Below are 22,769 nucleotides of genomic sequence, written 5' to 3'. Positions count from 1 at the left end.
CCAGAGAACCAGTCTCCAGTCTGGGCCGTTCAGAACGTGGCCAGGCCTCATTCCTGGTCACCCGCACCCCACCACACCCAGGGGCACGTAAGGCCCACCCCTCCACCTCCCTGCAGGGGACCACAGGCGGTGCCCTGGCCTTGCAGCTGCAACCTCATGACTTGCAGGGACTCTGGGGCACATGTTCCTCATCAATCCTGACGGCCCGGGCCGGGTCAGAGCACCTGGAGCTTGCGGGAGCAGGTGAGGTTACCATGCACCAGCTCCCACATGGCCAGCAGCTCGGTGGGCAGCAGCTTGTGCACGACAAGCATGGAGCGGAAGAAGCAGGGTTCCTTGTTCATGCGGCTGTTGCGATTCCTGGAGATGCCGAAAGTCTTGAAGCCCTCGTGGGCCATGGGCCGCACGCCCAGCACCTCCAGGCACATGCCCAGGAAGACATCGTCGATGGGGTAAAGCTCCAGGGTATCGCAGCTGTGGTGCAGGCGCTGGGCCAGTCCCCCGGCCATAAGGAAGCCCCCTCCACCTGCGTAGGGCGGGTAACTGTTCTGGTTGTACAAGATCCCGGGGATGTAGTACTTGCTATCCTTCCGGCGGATGGGCCGGGCGTGATGCAGAACGTCACCCACAAACAGATCCTCCTGGGGCCGCCGGTCAGCCAGAAATTCCAGCAGGTTGGTGGGGTTGACGAAGACATCGTCATCACCCTTGAAGACAAAGCGGACGTCAGGGCAGTAGATGTCGAGCCACTTGAGGAAGTGGATCTCCTTGAGGGTCAGGTTGAAGAAGCTGTCGAGGAAGTCCCACTGAAGGATGTCCCCGTAGATGCGGTCCTCGTAGGCTAGCAGCTGCTGGTAGTGGGACTGCTCCTCCGGCTTGGAGGCCTTGCCCAGCAGGAAGAGAGTCCGCACCGCGCCGCGGCCCCTGCCCGCCGACTCCTGCTCGCGGCCCCAGGTCTGGCGGATGGCCTCGCGGCGGTCATGCTGCGCGATGATGGACTTGACGACCACCAGCAGGTACACATCGCCGCTGCACTTCTCCGGATGGTTGAGCAGCATGGGAAAGTAGCGGCAGTGGCGATATAATAGAAACTGCTGGAAGTGTGGCTCCAGGCCCTGGAACCAGGGTTGGTGGGTTAAGTTTACATTGGCCGAGCAGTTAGTGGTGTTCACGTCCCAGGCCTGGGGCCTCCGTGAAACCACGGGAGTGGGGGTGACCACCTCCTTCGCGCTCTTCCAGAAGCTGTCAGGGTTCACCAGGAGTCCGTTGGGTTTCTGGGCCTTCTGTTGCCTGAGGGAGGCTGGCGGGGGCTCTTGCAGAAACTGGCTGGGGGTCAGACTACGCTGGAATACCGTTACGGCCACAAGCAAGGCCAGGGACAGGCACACGCTCTTGTAGATGGTTCTCTTCCTGGGGGTAAGGGTGAGGTGGGGAGCAGATGGTTCAGAAGAGAGAAGAAAGGATGAGTCAGTCCCCTTGTACAGAGCTTTAGTCCCAGATGGGCAGATGGCCCCTGTACACGGACTCAAGTCCCTGGGCCCCTGAGTGGTCAGAGGAGGGTCTTGTTTCTTTTCCTATCCTGACCTCCCTCCTCCAGGACCAGGGAGCCACACAACACAGAGCTTAAGTACAGGCACTGTGGAGTCAGGCTCCTGGAGTTCGGTCCGCTGTGAATGCGGAAAGTTCCTCTCCCTCCGCCACTCCGTGGCTCAGTGGTAAAAGAAAATCCGCCTCCAATACAGAAGTCACAGGAGATGCGGGTTCGATCCCTGGGTTGGGAAGATCCCCTGGAGGAGGGCATGGCAACCCACTCCAGTATTCTTACCTGGAGAATCTCACGCACAGAGGAGCCTGGTGAGCTACAGTCCATAGGGTCGCAAAGAGTCAGACATGACTGAAGTGACTTAACACACGCATGCACTTACTAAATCCAGGCTATATGGAGACGTTTTGTGATTTCTCTTAACCTCTCCAAGCTGTGATTCTTTTTCTTTCCCCAAATGAGGATAGCATGCAATTGGCATGTCAGCTGCAGTGCTGGGCACAGAGTGGATTTGGAGTTGGGGGAATGCTGTGATTCTACAAGGGGCTGACCTGCCCTGCTCCCCATCTCTCCCTCAGGCACCCTGCTTGCTTTGTGCAAACCTGGTGAAATCTGGTGAAGTCTACCTGGGGTAGACGTCTGGGAGGTGCAGAGAAGACACCGGTTCAGAAAGTATAAGGGCTCCTGAGGAGAAAGCTCCCACTAAACCTGAGGAAGCCTGTCCCTCCCCTCCCACCCCCCATCCATCTGACCTAACAAAAAAAAGAACAGTTCTCACCGTTGACACAAGCCTGAAAATGGGGTGAGCATCTCCCAGCAAGCCCACTGTGTCTGTAGCCCCAGTCTGAGCCCCACTTGGAGAGCTGAATCCCCCCAGCTCTGCTGCCTTGCAAGGGGCACAGTTGGACCCCCACTCTCCAGGGTCCCTCATGCCAAATTAACCCCACTACGCCCCTTTAAGAAGCAGAAATCAGTTCTTTTCTAGGAGCGCTCGCAGGGCCAGGGTCCTGAGTCCTTGGGTCCTGAGTCCCTGGGCCCAGGGATCCTCTCTCCTCAGCTCACAGTCTGGGGAGACCCAGGCCACCTGCCATGTTTTCTTCTGGGGAGATGCAGGAGCTGGGGACTCCAGGGAAAGGGCAGGCCAGAAAAGTGTGGCTTCACAGGGCCAGGCCAGAAGGGTGCCAAGAGGGGAGATTCGGGGTGATGGGAGAGACGGGCAGCAGAGTGGTGAGACAGGGACCAGGTGGTCCAGCCTGGGGTGGCCTCAGGACTGGCTGATGAAAGGTGCAGGCACCCCAGGCCAGTGATGCAGAGCCCAGTGGAGAGACATTTTCCCATGGGCTCCCAAGATTTCCTCTATATAGAGTTGGAGGGAGGCTAGGTCATCTCAGGTGCTGGGGTAGGGGTGTGACCCAGACCCCGTCCTCCCAGGAGGAGGACAGGGGAGTGCTCTGGCCTGGTTTGTTGGGCTGGACTGAGGGGGTCACCCCAAAGAGGGCCATGAGGCTACGCCCCTTCACTCCAGGCTGTTTCCACTCCATTTGTGTGTGTGGGGGAAAACCCCCAGTGCAAGGAGAAGAGAAGGGGAACAGTGGCCAGGCCGGAGGCCCCAGCTCCTGGAGAGGAAGGAGAGCCACTCTGGGGTTGAGGGTGGAGGGCAAGGGTCGCCCAGGACGCAGGAGGCCCTCGGAATTGGGGACGGGACCCAGCGGTCCCCAGCTCCGCGGGTCCAGGAATGAGATCTGGGTGCCTTGTGGCCGGAGTAAGAGAGCAGAGGGGCGGCCGGGGAAGGCTGAGCGCACAAGTCCACCCTGGTCCCCGAGTCGCCGACCGGCCGGCCCAGGCGTCGCGCACGGCCGGGCATCTCCAGCCATCGCCGCGCCAGCCCAGCTGCGCCCGGGAGACGGAGGCCAGCCCGCGCCCCCCGCGACCCGCGGCATCCCTCCCCGCGCCCGCAGCCCGGGTCCCCGGCCCGTCGGCCCCACTCACCACAGAGACATGGCGGCCCGGGCCACGGCGGCGGCGGAGCGGGGCGCGCGGATCGCAGCTCTGGGCGCCGCGGGCTCGGGGACGGCGGGCGGGCGGGGACGAGGAACGGGACAGGGACGGGGGCGGGCGGGGGCGGAGGTCCGGCCGCGCCCCCGCCGAGGCTCTCCATTTCCCCGCGGCCGGAGGAGGGGCCCGCAGGGTAGGCGGCGGCCCAGGTACGTTAACCCCTTCGGCGCCCCCCCCGCCCTCCATCCCCGTGACCGCGGGGTGCAGCGCAGCGGGGCGGTAAAGAACCCATTTTCCGGAGGTGGCACCCGAGCCCCGGCGGCGCGCGGAGCCGCCCACGGTCATTCGGCCGGAGCGTGAGTGGCTGAGTCGGGACATCGGAACTCACGAAGGTCACCCCCGCCACCGGGGACGGGGGTCTCCCCTCCGTGGGGGGGGGGGGCTTCCCCGCTGTCGCCGGCCCCTCTGGATGCTTGCGAACCGGGACCCCACCCACCTCCAATCCCCCCGGGCGTGGGGGCCCCGCCATTTCCCTCCGGCCCCGTCCGGCCTTTTTCTGGGTGGGAGAGGCCGAGACAGACAGGGCTTCCTTTCCTTCTGTCTGTTTCCCTCTGCCCTCTCCCCCGGCCCCCTCCAGGCAGGGCCCTCACCCACCCTCGCACCCCGCTACCTAAAGTGGGGTCTGCAGAGGACAGGGACGGGGGCGGAGAGAGCAGAACCTCAAGCAGAGGTCAGGAAGCGGCTGGGCTGCCCGAATGGGGACCTTCCTGAGCGGGGACAGCGGCCCACGCCGCAGCTCTGAAGCCTTCTCTTTGCCCCGGACAATGGCCTTCTCCATCTCTGGAGCCCTTCCAACCTCAGAGAACCCCTCCTAACCGCCAAAAGGCCTGTCTGCTGGCGCTGCCTGCCTTTTCATCTGTCAACTAGTATTTCACTTCAAACCCCTTTTTGTCCCTAAGCCTGTATTAATCTGTTTGTGTATGCCACACCCAGCGACTCCTAGGGAGTGGGCTGCATGAGGACGGAGAACTCCTGGGGTGTTCTTGGCCCAATCGGTCCCGGGTGGTGGGTGTTCCTCCCAGGTGATTTTCAGAACCCCCTGTTAGGTAAAACCCGCGGCGGGTCCTGCTATTGCCCAAGGTCTGTTCTAGCCTTGTTCCACGTTGAAGTCCCGTGCCTGAGCTTACAGTGCTGTGCTTAGTTGCTGAGTCCTGTCCGACTCTTTGTGAACCCACAGACTGTAGCCCACCAGGCTCCTCTGTCCATGGGGATTCTCCAGGCAAGAATACTGGAGTGGGTTGCCATGCTCTCCTCCAGGGGATCTTCCCAACCCAGGGAGTGAACCCAGATCTCCCACGCTGCAGGGGGATTCTTTACCATCTAAGCCATCAGGGAAGCCCCCGAACTTATAGTAGGGCCTCAAAAATGCCCGTAGTAGTGACACAAGCATTTCGCAGGCCAGTAAACAACAGCTAAGATTCATCAAGCAGTGCAATATGCAAAGCAGACTTGAGGCCCATGTGTGAGTGACTCAGTCCTAGAGGCTATTAATATTATTATTATTACCACTCCACAAAGGAGGCAGCCTGACTCCTGCCGGTCAGCTCTCATAGTAGGCAAACTGAGGAGGCCTGCCTGGTTCCAGAGGCAGGCTTTTTTGCCTTTCACCCAGGGAGAGCAGTGACAGGGAGCTCCTTCCTGCTAGGAGGCCCCCAGGGAGGCCAGGAGGCCCCCAGTACAGTCAGAGACTGGAGATAGGAAGCCTGAGCCCCCGAGGCTTGGGTGAGCAGGTCTTTTCTTTAGGCTCCGGAGCCTTAAGGAAAGGAGGGGGAGGAGAAACTCAACAGTCACTAGAATTTTTTCCGGATGTTGCAAGCTTCAGTAAGGGAATGTGAAGGGCCCTTCAGGCTGAATTCCAGAGGAGGACCCTGGGACCAGCACCCTTCATAGCAGCCTGTCTCAAGTACCAGAGCAGGAAGAAGATCTGACCTGCAGCCCAGCCCAGCCCCCTGGGCCTGGCGGCCTGCTTTTGGGGAACCCCCACAGTCCCCCTGGCCACCCATCCCACAGGGCACCAGGTAGCTCACTGCCTGGGCTTCTGCTTTGCCCTGCAGGTGTGGCCTTGAGGGGGGTTGTGCTATCCTGGCTGAGGACAGTCCACCCTGCCTCAGCGCTTACGTCTCTCACAGGAGCTGTGGGGTCTTTTTAGGAGCCTAGTTGGGAATGGACACAGAGATCCCTGGGAAGAGGTTTTGAACCTGGGTTTGGGGACTTCCCTGTGGCTCAGATGGGGAAGAATCTGCCTGCAGTGCAGGTGCCCTGGGTTCGATCCCTGGGTTGGGAAGATCCTCTAGAGAAGGGAATGGCAGCCCACTCCCAGTATTCTTGCCTGGAAAACCCCACGGATAGAGGAGCCTGGTGGGTTACAGTCCGTGGGGTTGCAAAGAGTTGGACAGGACTGAGCGACAGGCACTACTACTACTGGACTGGAGAGTGGGGGCATGCAGGTTTGCACTTCCTGACTGTTACCAGGAGCAGGTGGCTTATCCCCTTGAGACCTCAGTTTCCTGCCAGCACGGAATTACGGAGATGACGCATGAGAAGCTTGATCAGTGTCTCCTTCGTGGTGGCACTGTGACAGACCGGTTGCTGTGAGTATTATTGTTGTTAATATTTACCCAATCCATAAGGCCTCAGAACCCAGGAAGGCTCAACGAGGTGGGGATGGGAGGGCCCGCCAGCAAAGCCAGCGGAGTGTTTGCCAGTGGAATCTGGTCCATTGAGAGAAACAATTTGTCATCACGGATTCATTTGATCTGTGCCTCGGGTCGAACTCAGACTGGGAAATGGATGACAATTGAATACTCAGTGCCTGACTGTGGGGTGGGGGTGGGGGTGGGGGCTGTGGGCACCCGGCCAGGCCCTGGTCAAGCTTTCACTGTCAGTCCGACAGGCTTCCCTGAGGCTGCCTGGGCCTGTCCCTGTCAGGAGAGCTGGAGCTCACCCGGTCTGGCCCACTCCAGCGGTCCTTCGGGCAGAGTCCCGGCAGATTCCTGCCGATGGTCTCAAGCCGTGGCTGGGGTGGTTGAGCAAGGCCCCCGAGGAGGCAGAGGGCAGCTCGCAGTGGGGATTGGTCACCTGCCCCATCGCCCTGGCTGAGGACACCAGGCAGCTGCAGAAACAGATCCGGGAGATGGAGGGGGGGGTCTGTGGGTTGCCCTGCAGGGAGGCTAGGGGATGGAAGTATCTGGGTGGGTTGGGGCTGGAGTCCCAAGTGTGGTGGAAGTGGGCCAGGTGTCCGCTGTCCCACGCCATTCTTTGCTCCCCTTGGGTTGATGTTCTGCCCTGAAAGGGGCTCAGTGAGCCCTGTCTGGGAGAATCCCAAGAGCCCCCACCTTCTCCGTCCCCCTCTTTCTCCACGCACTTTGGACCGTACTCCCCTTTCCCTCCCCACCTCTTCCCTGTTCCTCTCCCGGTTCCCTTTCCCCACCCTGCTCCCCACTTTCTTTCACATCAGCCTCCACTAACCCTCCAGAATGGGTTGGGATCCAGCCCCTGCTGGTTTCCCCTAAGGACAGACGCTCAGGGCCAGGGCCGGTTGAGCCCTCAGATGTGGGGGGCGGAGGGGGGGGTCTCTGCCAGACCAGAGGGTGCCCTGGGTCAGCCCCTGGGCAGACAAGGTGTGAGGAGCTCTGGGCACCTGGGAGAGAGGGGATGAAACCCAGAGCTGGGCAGAGGCTACAGGCTGGAGAGCAGCTGTGACCACAGTCACATCCGTGCAGCAGCGTGATGTGGGTGAGTGTGTGAATTCACACGCTCCCCAGCGGGAGTACACACCCTGGGGGCAGCCATGGCCAGCGCTGCAAAGGTGGCCATCACACTTGCACTGCAGGGTCTGGTAATTCACACTGGAGTCTCAGAAACCATCGCTCTCTGGTGAACACGTGTGCCTGGCAAGAAACTGGACAGGCCTCTCTGTTTGAGTCTGAATGAGCCCCATAAGCCAGCAGCACAATGCCCAGGCCCAGAACTTTCTCTCATTGGTCCTGGGTCCTTCCGTCCACAGCAATCTGACTAGAGGTGTGAGCTTGAGAAGTGGGGGAGAGGTGGCCACAGCCCCTGCCTGGGATCTGAGAAAACCAGAGAGGGACAGTGGGGTGTAAAGCATCAGGCAAGGGTGGGCCTGTACACCCTCAGACCCACAACTAAGGCCAGGATTGTCCTGGGCCCCTTTGGCTGCAAGTGACAAAATCCCACCTCAAAGTAGCTCAGGCTTGTTAGACAGGCCGGTGATCATATCTGAGGGGTTGGAGTGCTGCAGTTGTCCAGGCCTGGGTCACGGATCGCCTGCTGTGGTGGTGGGAATGACTGTGAGGGTGTAGATCCCTTAAAGGAAGGTGCTAGTCTCACGCAAGCAGGGGAAGAGCTGCCCAGGCCGGTCTTCCTGCTCACACCCCCTTGGACTGTCAGCCGCCCTCTGAAACAAGCTCCGAAGCTGGAGGGCCCCAGAAGGAAGAAGAAGGGAGCTGGCTGGGTGACAAGTGTCTGCTCACGTTTCCTGACAAGTCCTTCTCTCCTGGGGAAGGAGCTCTTGGTTGATCAGTGGGGACTGGGTATAGCTCCCTCAGGGGGCTGGCCACTCTCTGATTCCTTTGCTGTGCCTGGGCCCCTCTTGGGTGGTGATACCATGCAGGGCCCTGTGGAGCTCCTGGGTATAAGGTCTTTCTCTGTCCCCCATCAACAGCCTTCATTCAGCCTCCATGACCTTCCCTGAGTTCCAACCTGCAGGTTGAAGCAGTTGTTAATCAAAGAAGGGAAGGGGTGTGCAACCAGGAAGAAACAAGCAGTCAAGAGCAGCTTTGGGGCAAGGTCCTGTTTCTCTATCAGTGGATACACACAACAGCATCTTTGAGCTACTCTGCAGATACTGAAACCCCCTCCACGTGGGTGAAGTTAATGATTAATGATGGTACGCTGCCCACAAACCTGTAGACCCCAGGCCAGTTGGACCTGAAGGTTGATGATGTTGACTGCTACTTAGCTCCTCACCAGCCCATGAACTGATCAGTTTGAACAATTATTATAAAGCTTCCATCTTCCTCAAGTTGGGGCACATGCTTTTCAGGGCGTTAGGCTACGTGGGCTAACGTGCCAGGCCCTTTTGCCTAGCAAAGCAATGAAGCTACTCTTTTCTACTTCACCCAAAACTCTGTCTCCAAGATTTAATCTGGCACCAGTGTACAGAGAAGCTGAGCTTTTGGCATCACTGGTCTAGAGGCAGCTGAAGCCACCCAGGCCTTTATGGGTTGGGAGCCAGTCATGTGTGGGTGGAGCTGGGCAGACAGAGAGAGAGAAGCCAGAATTCAAACAGGCCCAGGGGCGGGGGCAGGGCTCCCTCTGAAGGCTGGGCAGGAATGGAAGGTGCACTCCCAGGTGCTGCCCTGGACACAGACCAGCTGGGCTGCACCCCAGGCTCCTGAGGGCTGGGTGTGGTAGGCCCTCACAGCAGACAGACACAGAGCCACGCAGGCCGCCAAGCAACAGACGGAGACACACACATGGACGTACTCAGAGACACACAATGCTCGTACACAGACACATTCACATGGAAGCATGCATGTTCAGCGAAAGACACACACGTGACAATCATAGTCACACACACACGAGACATGCACACATCATAAGAACACACACTGGCGCACATATATGCATGCACCTACAGGGACACACATTTGCAGAGATGCACATAAGCACCTAGACTCACCCACAGACACACACCCAGATACGTATTACTCACGCACATGTCCAGGTGGCAGGGGCTTCCCCTAACCAGCTCATTTGCCAACAGTGAAACCCTGCCTGGCAGGCCCTTGAGAATGGGCTCAGCACTAGGCAGGTACCTGCTGCGTCCATGAATGGCCTCTTTTGATCTCTTTCCAGGTCCTCAAGCCTTTGTCTACCTCTAGGAGCCTCTAGGTACTTCCTGGAGCAATTCACCTGCCAAGAATCTACCCCCATCCCTGCTTCAGCCGCCCTGGCCTTCCTTGCTCCTTCACCAAGACCCCAGCTTGCTTCTCCACAAATGCACTCTCCCTTCTACATCGAGTGAACTTCCACTGATCTTACAAAACCCACCTCAAAGGTACCCTTCCTTGGAGAAGGTGCTCCCTTTCCTGGCTGGCATCAGGTCTGTCTGTCTGTCTGTAACACCCCCGCCCCCCCCCCCCGCCCCCCGCCACTTCACCTGTCCCACTGCAACTAAGAGAACTAAGAGCAGAGACAGACCCTTCTGTTCTCCTGGCTGCACAGGGATGCCATCAACTGAATAACGGAGGGCGTGAATTGCCAGCCCTGGCTGCCTGGAGGAGACCCTGGCAGGGATGAGGCCAGTCTCACCATGGCCACATTCAGAGGATGACGGGGTGTGTGTCCACCTCGGGGAGCCTGGGGCGGCCCAGACAGATCTGCATGGCCCACCCCCCCCACGTCCAAATTCACACTGACATGCATTCACACGAGGGTGGGCATTGGGCCCCCTTGTCTGGGACAGCTGGGTGCCCCCCTCCCCCAGGCGACCAGTGACTCATATCCCCCCTGCCGCCAGGCAGCCGGCTTGGGCACACACAAGCCTCCTTTCAGCCTCTCGGCCTCCAACACACTAGCTTAGTCTTCCCTCCAGGCGCCTCCCCTCCGCGGTGAGCCGGCCTGCCCTCCCGGCCTGGCAGCTCAACCCCACGGGGAGGCCAGGCAGAGGCCGCCTTCCTCTTCGCAGCACAGGGCTCCCTGTCTCTCGTCACCCGGCTCCTGTTCAAGCCCTGAATGGCCGCCTTTTCATGGCCCAGAGCCTGGCCAGGTGCATTCTGGGCAGCCTTGCTCCCACCACAGCCCGCCAGGGAGCTGTTGGCCTTGCTGCTGCTAACACTGAAGGGGCCGGAGCCAGAGGGACCGTTGAGACTCTGGCTGAAGACTCAGAGCCCCAGAGTCCCTCCCAGGCTCTGGTCAGAGGCCTCCGCAGGTTGACAAAGACTATTCTTCACACATACCTTCCCGTCTGTTTCCCTAGCAGCCCTAAATAGCCTGGCCAGGCACAGGGTTTTATTATTCCCATTTTACTGAAGGAACAACTGAGGCCTGAGAAGAGTCAGCCTGCTGGCAAATGGTAGAGCTGGGTGAAGAGGAGTGAATAACACAGTGGACCTTACAGAACTGCAGTGAGCACCGTGAGGTGCTGAGCTGGGTGCCCTGGAGACGGGGTCAGTGAGTGGGCTCCATGTAACAGTGGTCACAAAATCAGTCCTGGGCTTTGTCCCCAGCACCCCCTCCCTTCTTTTGGTAACAGACTTCTTTCCTCTGGTCTCAGGGTGGGCCCGCCACCAGCGGCCCATGTATGGGCTGGTCAGGCCCGTACGTACCTGCCTGCTCTACCGGCGTGCTCCGTCCTCGGGGCGGGCCTGTCCCTGGGGTGGTCAGGGCTCTGCCCTGGGGAGTGGGACTGAGAGAGGGATGCCCTTGTCCTTTCTGGTCACCAGGGTTTTGAGGCTGTGATTCTAAACACACTGGGAAAGTGTTGTGCCATGTGTATCCTGTGCCCCACTCACAAACGGCAACAACAACAGCAAGCAACACACAGCAAACGGAGAAATAGGGTCAGGATCCAGAGGCCCTGAGGTCAGCAAAGTGTTGCCCTTCCCACAAGGCTGTCCCTATCCTAACCCCCAGAACCTGCTACTGTGTCAGGAAACAGGCCAAAAAAAAAAAAAAGGACGAAGATGTAATAAGGCCATAGACCTGGAAATAAGGGAGTTAGTCTGGGCTCAATGTAATCACAAGAAGTCTTGACAGCAGAGAACCTTCTCTGACTGGAAGCAGAAGGGAGAGTCAGACTCCAGGTGTGAGAGGCGTTTGACGTGTCTTTACCAGCTGTGAAATGCAGGGACCCACTTGAAGCCTAGAGACCAGAGAGGCCCTTGGGAGCTCTGGGCAGTGTCCAGTCAACAGGATTTGGGAACGTCAGTTCTATAACCACAAGGAACAAGGAACCACAGTGTGAATGAGCTTAGTAGCAGATTCTTCCCAGACCCTCCCAATAAGAACCTACCTGGCGAACACTTTGATTTTGACCTTGTAAAATTCTGAGTAGAGAAACTAGCTGAGCCAACCTGGGCTTCTGATCTACAGATGTATGAGAGAATAAATTTCAAGTTGCTGAGTTTGTGGAAATTTGTTACTGCAGTATTAGAAAGCCAACTATGCTCACCACTATGCCACCAATGCCGCACTTGTTACTATCGTATTGTTGTTGTTTAATCACTAAGTCATGTCCAGCTACTATGCAACTCCACAGACTGTAGCCTGCCAGGCTCCTCTGTCCGTGGGTTTTCCCAGACAAGGATACTGGAGTGGTTTGCCATTTCCTTTTCTAGGGGATCTTCCCAACCCAAGGATTGAACCTGCGTCTCCTGCATTGGCTCTTTATCACCAAGCCACCAGGGAAGCCCTCTTTCTATTTTAGGAAGATATAATAGAGCCTGAGAGCTAGTACCCCTCTGCCTCTCTGGGTTTGGTTACAGGTGCCAATACTTTTTTGTTGGTGGTCTTTGTCACTCACCCATGAGCAGACTCTAGACTGATGCTGTTATTGTTATTTTCCTCATTCACTGTTGCCCAAAAAGTCTGCAGGGGTGGGTAGGAGAAGGGGCACCCAAGCCACCACTGTATAGGCTTGGGGACAGCAAAGAGGGTGGGAGAGACAGGCCCTCTTGGACCTCAGAGCCTTCAAAGGTCCAAGGCAGTTCTTCCAGAAACTCAGGTGGCCCAGACTGCCTCTTCTTCACCAGGCAGGGCTGAGGTCATTGGGGAGAGGTCCAGCGCCAGGGACCCAGGGATGAGTGGCTTGTCTGAGAATGTCCTATGGTGACTTAGTCAAAACTTGTGAAGTTCGGCAGGGTCACTAGACATAGGGAGTTGCAGTCCAAGGTGGCGAAATAGGAGGCACCTGAACCCAGCTCTCCCTGGGGACACACCAAATCTCCATTGACACGTGGAGCAGGTCTCTCTGAAAGAAACCCAGAAACTAGTTGAGTGACAACTACACATCAAGAAAATAGGGAAAGACCTACTGTGAAAGGGTAGGTAATGCCGAGACACATTCTTGCCACACTCCACCTCTTGTAGAGTGACATGTACTAGGAGGAAGCTCAAACTCCCAACTTCTCCCTCAGAAGCAAAGGGGTTGGACCCAACATATAGTACCTCAACTTTTTTTTTTTTTTTTGATTGAGTTTGTGGATGAGAGATCTTAGCTCCCTGACCAGGGATTGAACCTGTGCTCACTGAAATGGAAATGCAGAGTCTTAACCACTGGACTGTTAAAGAAGTCTTTCTAGTGCCCCAACTTCCATCTGAGGGATGAGACCCCAAAACATGTAGCCCTGAAAGCCTAAGGGGTTTTTGTCCCCAAGACCCATTAGACTATAGCCAACAAACAGTTTTTAACTGGCTATCTCCCCATGGTTCTACTAACAAAATCCCAAAGGCATTTTTCACAGAAATAGAAAAAAAAAAATCCTACAATTTGTATGGGACCACGAAAGGCCCCAAATGACCAAAGCAATCTTGAGAAAGATGAACAAAGCTGGAGGAATTACACTTGTGATTTGCAATTATATTACAAAAGGAGACATTACTTTGCCAACAAAGGTCCGTCTAGTCAAGGCTATGGTTTTTCCAGTGGTCATGTATGGATGTGAGAGTTGGACTGTCAAGAAAGCTGAGTGCCGAAGAATTGATGCTTTTAAACTGTGGTGTTGGAGAAGACTCTTGAGAGTCCCTTGGACTGCAAGGAGATCCAACCAGTCCATTCTGAAGGAGATCAGCCCTGGGATTTCCTTGGAGGGAATGATGCTAAAGCTGAAACTCCAGTACTCTGGCCACCTTATGCGAAGAGTTGACTCATTGGAAAAGACTCTGATGCTGGGAGGGAGTGGGGGCAGGAGGAGAAGGGGACGACTGAGGATGAGATGGCTGGATGGCATCACTGACTTGATGGATGTGAGTCTGAGTGAACCCTGGGAGTTGGTGATGGACAGGGAGGCCTGGCGTGCCTCGATTCATGGGGTCGCAAAGAGTTGGACACGACTGAGCGACTGAACTAACTGACTGACTGACTGACTGACCATAATCAAAACAGTATGGTATTGGCACAAAACAGACACAAAGATCAATGGAATAGAATAATGAGCCCAGAAATAAGCTCGTATATATGGAGTCAGCTAATTTACAACAAAAGAGCCAAGGCCAAGAATATGCAACGAGGAAAGGATAGTCTTTTCAATAAATGGTATTGAGAAAACTGGACAGCCACATTCAAAAGAGTGAGAAAGGACCCACATCCTACACTCAGAATGGATTAAAGTCTTATGTGGATTATTACCTAAAACCATAAAACTCCTAGAAAAAGAACATAAAGAGTAAGCTCCTCGACATCAGTCTTGGCAACTTTTTGGATCTGACACCAAAGGAAAGGCAACAAAAGCAAAAATAGTCAAGCAGGACTACATCAAACTAAAAAGCTTCTGCACAGCAAATGAACCGTCAACAAAGTGAAATGGCAGCCTACGAAATGGGAGGAAAATATTTGCAAATCATATATCTGAGAAGGGGTTAATATCCAAAATATATAAAAAATTCAAAAAACTTAGTAGCAGAAAACCAAACAATCTGTTCTTAAAATGGCCAGAGGAACTCAATAGACATTTTCTCAGAGAAGACATCCAAATGGTAAACAGGTACATGAAATATACTCAACATTACTAATCATCAGGGAGTTGCAAATCAACCCCACAATGAGATATCACCACATAACTGTTAAGATAGCTCATCAAAGAGGTGTTTGTGCCTGCTAAGTCACTTCAGTTGTGTCTGACTCTTTGTAACCCTATGGACTGTAGCCTGCCCAGCTCCTCTGTCCATGGGATTCTCCAGGCAAGAATACTGGGGTGGGTTGCCATGCCCTCCTCCAGGGGATCTATACTTAGCCAATACCTTGGCTATTGTGAGTAATGTTGCAATAAACATGTGTGCAAATATCTCTTTGAAACCCTTTGGCTAAGTGACTGTCAATGTATGTCAATGGATGAATGGATAAAGAAGATGTGAGATATATATATATATATATATATATATATATATATATATATATGAATTTGAATATATTTGAATACATCAGTTCAGTCGCTCAGTCATGTTTGACTCTTTGCGACCCCATGGACTGCAGCACTCCAGGCTTCCCTATCCATCACCAACTCCTAGAGCTTGCTCTAACTCATGTCCATCGAGTTGGTGATGCTGTTCAACCATCACATTCTCTGTTGTCCCCTTCTCCTTCCTTCAATTTTTCCCAGCACCAGCATCTTTTCAAATGAGTCAGTTCTTTGCACCAGGTGGCCAAAGTATTGGAGTTTCAGCTTCAGCATCAGTCCTTCCAATGAATAGTTAGTTAGGACTGATTTCCTTTACAATGGACTGGTTGAATCTCCTTGCAGTCCAAGGGACTCTCAAGAATCTTCTCGAACACCACAGTTCAAAAGCACCAATTCTTTGGTGCTCAGCTTTCTTTATAGTCCAATTCTCACTTCCATACATGACCACTGGAAAAATCATAGCTTTGACCAGACGGACCTTTGTTGGCATTGTCTCTGCTTTTTAAGATGCTGTCTAGGTTGGTCATAGCTTTTCTTCCAGGAGCAAGCACCTCTTGGCTGCAGTCACCAAGATTTTGGAGCCCAAGAAAATAAAGTCTGTCACTGTTTCCATTGTTTCCCCATCTATTTGCCATGAAGTGATGGGACCTGATGCCATGATCTTTGTTTTTTGAATGTCGAGCTTTAAGCCAGCTTTTTCACTCTCCTCTTTCACTTTCAAGAGGCTCTTTAGTTCCTCTTCACTTTCTGCCATAAGAATGGTGTCATTTGAATATATATATGAGTATTATTCAGCCATGAAGGCAATCTTAGCATTTTTGAAAACGTGGATGGATCTTGAGAGTGTTGTTGTTGTTTAGTCGCTAAGTCATGTCTGACTCTTGCAACCCCAAGGACTGTAGCCCCGCCAGGCTCCTCTGTCTATGGGATTCTCTAGGCAAGAATACTGGAGGGGCTTGCCATTTCCTTCTCCAGGGGAGCTTCCCAACCCATAGATCGAACCTGAGCCTTCTACATCTCCTGTATCGCAGGTGGGTTCTTTACTGCTGAGCCACCTGGGAAGCCCCTTGAATGCATTATGTTAAATGAAATAGCCAGACCAAGATAAATACTACATGATATCACTCATATGTGGAATTTAAAAAAGTCAAACTTAAAAAAACAAACAAAAAAAAGTGATTTTTAGGGACTAGGAGTGGGGGAAGTAGGGAGAGGTTGATAAAAAGGGACACACTTTCAGCTATAAGATGAATAAGGGGATTTCCCTGGTGGTCCAGTGGTTAGGACTCTAAGCTTCTACTGCTGGGGGTACAGGTTCAATCCCTGGTCAGGATACTAAAATTCTGCAAGACACGTGATGTGGCAAAAACCAAACAAGCAGACAAAATAAGGTCTAAGGATCTGAGGTAAAATATGGTGAGTAAAGTTGGTAATACCACATTGTATAGTTATGATTTTCTAAGAGACTGGAGCTTAATTAGAACTTATCACCAAATAAAAAACTCTGAGATGATGGAAGTGATCCTTTTACAGTGTATTAGAAGGTCTGAATTACCAAGTCCAACCAGACCAAGTGTTATTGAGGAGGTGGAGCCACTGGAACTCTTGCCCACTGGTGGTTTGGGGAATGTCAACAGGTGTGACACCTTCAGAAAACAGCTGGACTTAAAACAATAGTCACAACCTAAAAGTTGAGAGTTATATTTTATTTGGTGGAAATTTTTAGGACTTCGAGTCCAGGAACAGCATCTCAAGTAACCCTGAGAGAACTGCTCTGGGGAGATGAGGGGAGGAGTCAGCTTATATAGAAGTTTTGCAACAAAGGGCAGGTAGTCTTAACATCAAAATGTTACTGTTGCTTAAAAAAAAATCAGATATCCCAAGTTAAGGAATTTAGCACTTTTCTCTGTATATGGGAAAATGCAAGAGTCGTCTTGTTTTGTTGCTCGTTTTTGTCCAACCCTTTGCACCTCCATGGACTGCAGCACGCTAAGCTTCCCTGTCCTTCACCATCTCCCAGAGTTTGCTCAAACTGAAGTCGATGATGCCATTCAACCATCTCATCTTCTGCCATCCCCTTCTCCTCCTGCCTTCAGTCTTTCCCAGCATCGGGGTTTTTCTCATAATGCAAGAGTCTGGGCTCACTGAAATCATTCTTTTCATATACATTTCAGCTATCCTGGGCCAGGATCCTGTGTTTTTTCACATCTTGAGATCACTTGGGGCTCACCATAGGGCAGGGCTGCAGTCTGCTGACTGGTATTCTTCTCCTTCTTAAGTGCCCTTAGAGCTTACTGGCTCACATTGGAGGGCTGCAATCACTGACAATTGTGACATTCTTGTTGACTGATATGGCAAGAAATATTTCATTTCCCAACGGTTTTCTAATAAGTTAAACATATACTTACCATGTGACCCAGTCATTCAACTTCTAAGTATTTACCAAAGAGAAACAACACTCATGTCCATAAAAGACTTGGACATGAAGGCTAATGACATCTTTATTTGTAGTCACTAATAAAGCAATGGTGGTATTATAGAATGGAATACTAGGGGCTTCCGTGATGGTTCAGTAGTTGAGAACCTGCCTTACAATGCAAGGGACATGGGTTCAAAGCCTAGTCTGGGAGGATGGCACGTGCCACGGAGCAACTAAGTCTGTGTGCCTCAACTACTGAACCTGTGCTCTAGAGCCTGGAGGCCACAACTACCGAAGCCTGTGTGCCTAGAGCCTGTGCTTTGCAACAAGAGAAGTCACTGCTATGAAAAGCCCATGTGCCACAACTCATGAAAGCTCCTGGGCAGCAAGGAAGACCCAGCACAGCCAAAAATAAATCTTAAAAAAATAAAATGGAACACCAGTCAGTATTGTAATACAAAGGACTAAACTCCTGATACACACCGCAACAGGAATAGATCTGTTACGCTGAGTGAAAGAGCCAGATCAGAAAGAATACCTGCTGTATAATTTTATATAGCAAACTCTGGGAGACAGTGAAGGACAAGGAAGCCTGGTGTGCTGCAGTCCTTGGGGTCACAAAGAATTGGACACGACTGAGTGGCTGAACAACAACAATAACCAAAGTAATTCTAGTGAATACATAAAAATTGGGAGAAGACAAACTTGCTTTTAATGACAGGAAAATCAGTTGCCTAGAGATGGGGAGCAGGGAAGGAAAAGGCTCCTAGAGGCTGGAGGAAATCTTTGGGAGTGACAGATCTCTTCACTCTGCTGCTTGTGGAGATGGTGTCGTGGGTATTCACATCCATCAGAACTGACCACATCGTACACGTGATACAGTCGAGTTGATTGAATGTTAATGATACCTCAATAAAACCATTAAAAAGAAGAAGCAACTAGACATGGGCTCCCTGAAGGGATATGTGGTTTGTGGGGAGGAGAGTTGAGCCCCAGCCAGGAGAGGCCTGAAGGGCGGGCTCAGGGGTTGTCCTAGATGAAGTGGCACCTTGGAGCTCTCAAGACAGGGTGCCGGCCCTGCCCTGTGACTTCTGCAAGTACAGGTATATCATGCCCACTCCGCAGGACACTGGGAAGATGCCCAGGCCCTCTTTGCCCTCCCAGAGCTCCCAGCAAGGACCCTCAGGGTGTCTGTGCTGTGACAAAAAGAGTGAGAGAGGTCTCTTGGAAGCTGGGGTCCCAGTGGAGGCCCAACAAGGAATGGAGATGAGTGGGGAAGGGCAGGAGGGGGCCAAAGCACACATGGGATGTTGGCCACAGAGAGAAAGGCAGGAGAAGCCCAGCCCTGTGTCTCCTGGGGTCTGACCCCTCCCCAGGGGCCCGCAGGGCCTTCTTCCATCGTGGGTGTGGGTCCCCGACTTCCACCTGGGCCAGGGCGAGCCTCCCAGCCCCAGCACCCCCACTCCCTCCATGGCCCCCCTGCTGGTCTTGCTTTCCTCCCCCCAACCCCAGCACAGGGCAAGTTCTCAGGAAGCCCGACTCTGCCCAGAAAGTGTTAACAAGTACGAGGTGTGATACATACTTCAGGGCGCTGGACCTCTGTCCCAGTGGAGGCCCCAGCCTGCTCCTGGCACTGTGGAAGGGCATCCTTCAGCCAGGAATAAGAGGCTGATATGATCCTGTCCGGTGTTGAGAGACCTCCGATCCAGTGTTGCCAAGAGAGGCTGGGCACAGACATGATGGCGCCATGCACCAAAGTTGTCTGGGCTACAGGCAGCTGCCCACCTGTGCAGCCTCCCCCTTGGGCTTGGACAGTGGAAGAAACGAAGCTGCGAGGCCTGCCTTTCTGCTGGCCTTTCCTGCCTTCTTGCAGCTAGAGCTGCTTTGGGAAGGTGAAACCCCACACCCAGTCCTGCTTGACCAATGAAGCTGGGCCCAATGCCCCTTGCTGATCTCAGGCGAGGCAACAGTGAGCGGTGATGCGAAGTGAGATCTTAATTTTCTGCCCAGGAATTGAGCTTGGGTAGCCTGGAAGAAAACCAGGAATCCTAGCCACCAGACCAGCAAGGGCTAGAGGCTATTTTTCCCTGGATCTTTGCCCTCAGTAAAAAATGCATTTGTCACAGAGGCAGAAGCTGTAAATGCAGGTACAACACAGCACAAGTGGGAGAACGCATAGAGAAACGGTTGGTTTAAAAAAAAAAAGAGAGAAACGGTTGGTTTAAAAAAAAAAAAAAGAGAAACAGTTGGTTTATTATAGTTGAGACAGAAGCAAAGCAGAGATGCACATGGGGAGAGAAAGGGTATGGGCATCCCACCTTGTGAGCAGGAGCACAGTAAAGAGGAGGTCAAGTCATTTACATAGGGCAGTTCTTTCGGGTTTTTGTCTTCCTTCAGGCCATCTATCTGGTTTCTTTATCCACACCTGCCCTACCCTGAGACCCTCTCCTGGGTACACACGCACCCCTCAGTCAAGATGGATCTCAAAGTGAAGGCTTCTGGGAAGAGCAAGACTTATTAGGGCTTGGTGTTATCTCTTGACTTTTGACCCACAAGGAACCTTTCTGTGCATGTGTAGTGTCTTCCTTGTCCCCAAAGAGGGGGAAGCAGAGATCCCTTAATCTTTTACTCAAAAAGGATTTGGCCCCTCTTTGTCCTTGCTGTGACTATTACCCTGACTATTGCCTTGACTGTTACTTCAAGGTGTTTACAAAAAACAAACAATGACTATTTATCCTGTTTCTGTTGTTACTTTTATTTTGGAGGGCAAACAGGAGGCTGATTGTACATGCCTTAACTGGAGCCCACATATCTTGCCTCAGAAAATGTTACACCCTTATGGCAGAAAGCAAAGAGGAACTAAAGAGCCTCTTTATGAAAGTGAAAGAGGAGAGTGAAAAAGCTGGCTTAAAACTCAACATTCAGAAAATGAAGATCATGGCATCAGGTCCCATCACTTCATGGCAAATAGATGGAGAAACAATGGAAACAGTGACAGACTTTATTTTCCTGAGCTCCAAAATCACCGCAGATGGTGACGCAGCCAAGAGGTGCTTGCTCCTGGAAGAAAAGCTATGACCAACCTAGACAGCATCTTAAAAAGCAGAGACAATGCCAACAAAGGTCCGTCTGGTCAAAGCTATGATTTTTCCAGTGGTCATGTATGGAAGTGAGAATTGGACTATAAAGAAAGCTGAGCACCAAAGAATTGGTGCTTTTGAACTGTGGTGTTCGAGAAGATTCTTGAGAGTCCCTTGGACTGCAAGGAGATCAAACCAGTGAATCCTGAAGGAACGCAGTCCTGAATGTTCATTGGAAGGATTGATGCTGAAGCTGAAACTCCAATACTTTGGCCACGTGGTGCAAAGAACTGATTCATTGGAAAACCCCCTGATGCTGGGAAAGATTGAAGGCAGGAGGAGAAGGGGACGACAGAGGGTGAGATGGTTGGATGGCATCACCGACTTGATGGACATGAGCTTAAGCAAGCTCTGGAAGTTGGTGATGGACAGGGAAGCTTGGTGTGCTACAGTCTATGGGGTTGCAAAGAGTTGGACGTGACTAAGTGAGTGAACTGAAATGATAAGTTTCCAGTCTGAAATCCACTTCTTTGTGCCCCAGGAAATGTAAACAGGGGGCCACTTGTAAATGTTTAACCTGGAGCCCCACATCATTCATATCTCCTACATCATTCCCACTGTATTCTCCATGGACAGATATCTCTCTAAATAGCCTCAGGCTCCCTGTGGGAGAGCAAGGCCTCTGGGCATGGAAGGCTGAGCTGGCCCACTTCTGCAGAAGACACGGGGCTTCATTCTCAGGAGTACCCCACTTCTGAGTGGCAGCTCTTTTCCCATTCTCCTTCTCCCAACCGCTGACCTTCTCTCCCCATCAATATAGGGAGGGGAGATGCTGAGACAATCATTTCTTCTTTGACAGGGAGCTTCCTTTCTGGGATTTGTGGCTCAAGCCATTTCAGCCCAGTCGTGCGGGGACCACAGGCCTGAATTAGTTTGGTCTTGGTTTGAGGCTGACATTAGACCCAGGAGACTGTTTCCACTTCCAGAATTTAAGGAGCCAGAGGCACCCAGGGACAGAGAGGGAGAGATGGTCGGTCCCTTTCTTGCTGCTTAGGCCTTCTCATCATTGGATAGAGTCTCTGGTGCCCTTCCACTCTCCCAGATCTGTCTGGAGCAGGCACTGGGAGATTGGTTGGATCCCCGGAAAGATGAGACAGGAGGGCTGGGAGGAAGTGGGCCGGTGAGGGCTGGGTGAAGGGCAGGAGTGGATAAAACCATTTTCAGAGCCAGCCCCCGCACCCCTGATTCTGGACAATTGGAACCAGGATCTTTCCTTACCGTGAGCAGACCTAAAAAATATCCACAACCTAAAAGCTGAAAGTTTTGTTTTATTTGGTTGGAATTTTTAGGACTTCAAGGCTGGAGGCAGCATCTCAAGTAACCTTGAGAGAACTGCTCTGAGGAGGCAAGGAGGGGATCCAGGTTATATGGAAGGTTTGTAACAAAGAGCAGGGAGTTGGAAGATCAAAAGATGAATGTTAATTGAAGATAATCGGATAACCCAAGTTAAGGAATTTAGTGCTTTTCTGTGTCTGGGAAGATGCAGCAGTCTGGGCTCACTGAAATCATTCCTTTGACATGCACCTCAGCTCTCTGGGGCCAGGGTCCTGTGTTTTCACATCCTGAGTTTCCTCTGGGCTCACCATAGGCAGTGATTGCAGTTTGATGGCAGCTGGGTGTCAGATCTTTTCTTTCCTGAGTCTCCTCAGGGCTCACTGGCTCATATTGCAGGGCTGCAATCACTGGTGGCTGTGACGTCCTTGTTTGCTGATATGGCAGGAAATACTCCATGTCTCACATGGGAGGGTCACTGCAGGTGTGGGGGAGCCACTGATTACAGAGGTTTGATTATGGATGTTGGCAAACCAACAGAGGAGAAAAGAAAAGTGGGTCCTGGACCTGATGCTATAACAGCAGAAGATGGCCAGCACAGGTGTGAGTGGGGTGGGGGTGGGGGTTGCTGAGCCTGGAGCCCCAGTCCTGGAAGGTCAGCTCCAGGACACAGAGAGAGAGGGCAAGGCCAGAGACGTTTGGGGTGGCGGGGGTGTGGTGGGTAGAAATAGCCGTGAGGGCATTTTCTGCCTGCCTGGTCCACCCTAGGCACCAGTTGGGTGCCTTACCTTCTGGCAGAAAACTTTTTTGTTAGCCACAGAGCCATGCAGGAAAAAGAAGGTGGTGTATTTTATCCCTGGGTCAGACTGAGTTTCTGTGAAGACGTTATTTAACTACAACTATGACCTTGGACTTTGGGGTTCAGTTTGCTTGACCTGCTGCTGCTCCTGCCTTACGGTGGCCTCAGGATCCTTGAGGAAACCCTGACCGTCACGATGGAGGCTGTGGAGGGAGCCTAGTCCTCACAAGACCTCGAGGTTGGCCTGCAGTGGCCTCCTGGTCCCACCTTAACTCCTTTTGCTGATTCCCCAGGGCTTCTCTTGTGGCTCAGCTGGTAAAGAATCCACCTGCAATGTGGAAGACCTGGGTTCAACCCCTGGGTTGGGAAGATCCCCTGGAGAAGGGAAAGGCTACCCACT

General features: G+C 53.1%; 1 protein-coding gene across 1 annotated transcript; it reads right to left on the bottom strand.

Moving 5' to 3' along the window:
• Positions 1-215: 215 nt before the first annotated feature.
• B3GNT7 (UDP-GlcNAc:betaGal beta-1,3-N-acetylglucosaminyltransferase 7) lies at positions 216-3,543 on the bottom strand. Its single transcript, XM_068969619.1, has 2 exons — positions 3,533-3,543; positions 216-1,410 (listed from the first exon to the last, which is right to left on the bottom strand). The coding sequence occupies exons 1-2, from the start codon at positions 3,541-3,543 to the stop codon at positions 216-218; spliced, it is 1,206 nt and encodes a 401-aa protein (XP_068825720.1).
• Between the last annotated feature and the right edge of the window lie 19,226 nt (positions 3,544-22,769).

This window comes from Capricornis sumatraensis, chromosome 3 (genome assembly GCF_032405125.1).
Source record: "Capricornis sumatraensis isolate serow.1 chromosome 3, serow.2, whole genome shotgun sequence".
NCBI classification, from domain to species: domain Eukaryota; kingdom Metazoa; phylum Chordata; class Mammalia; order Artiodactyla; family Bovidae; genus Capricornis; species Capricornis sumatraensis.
This window is presented reverse-complemented; position numbering and strand designations above follow the sequence as displayed.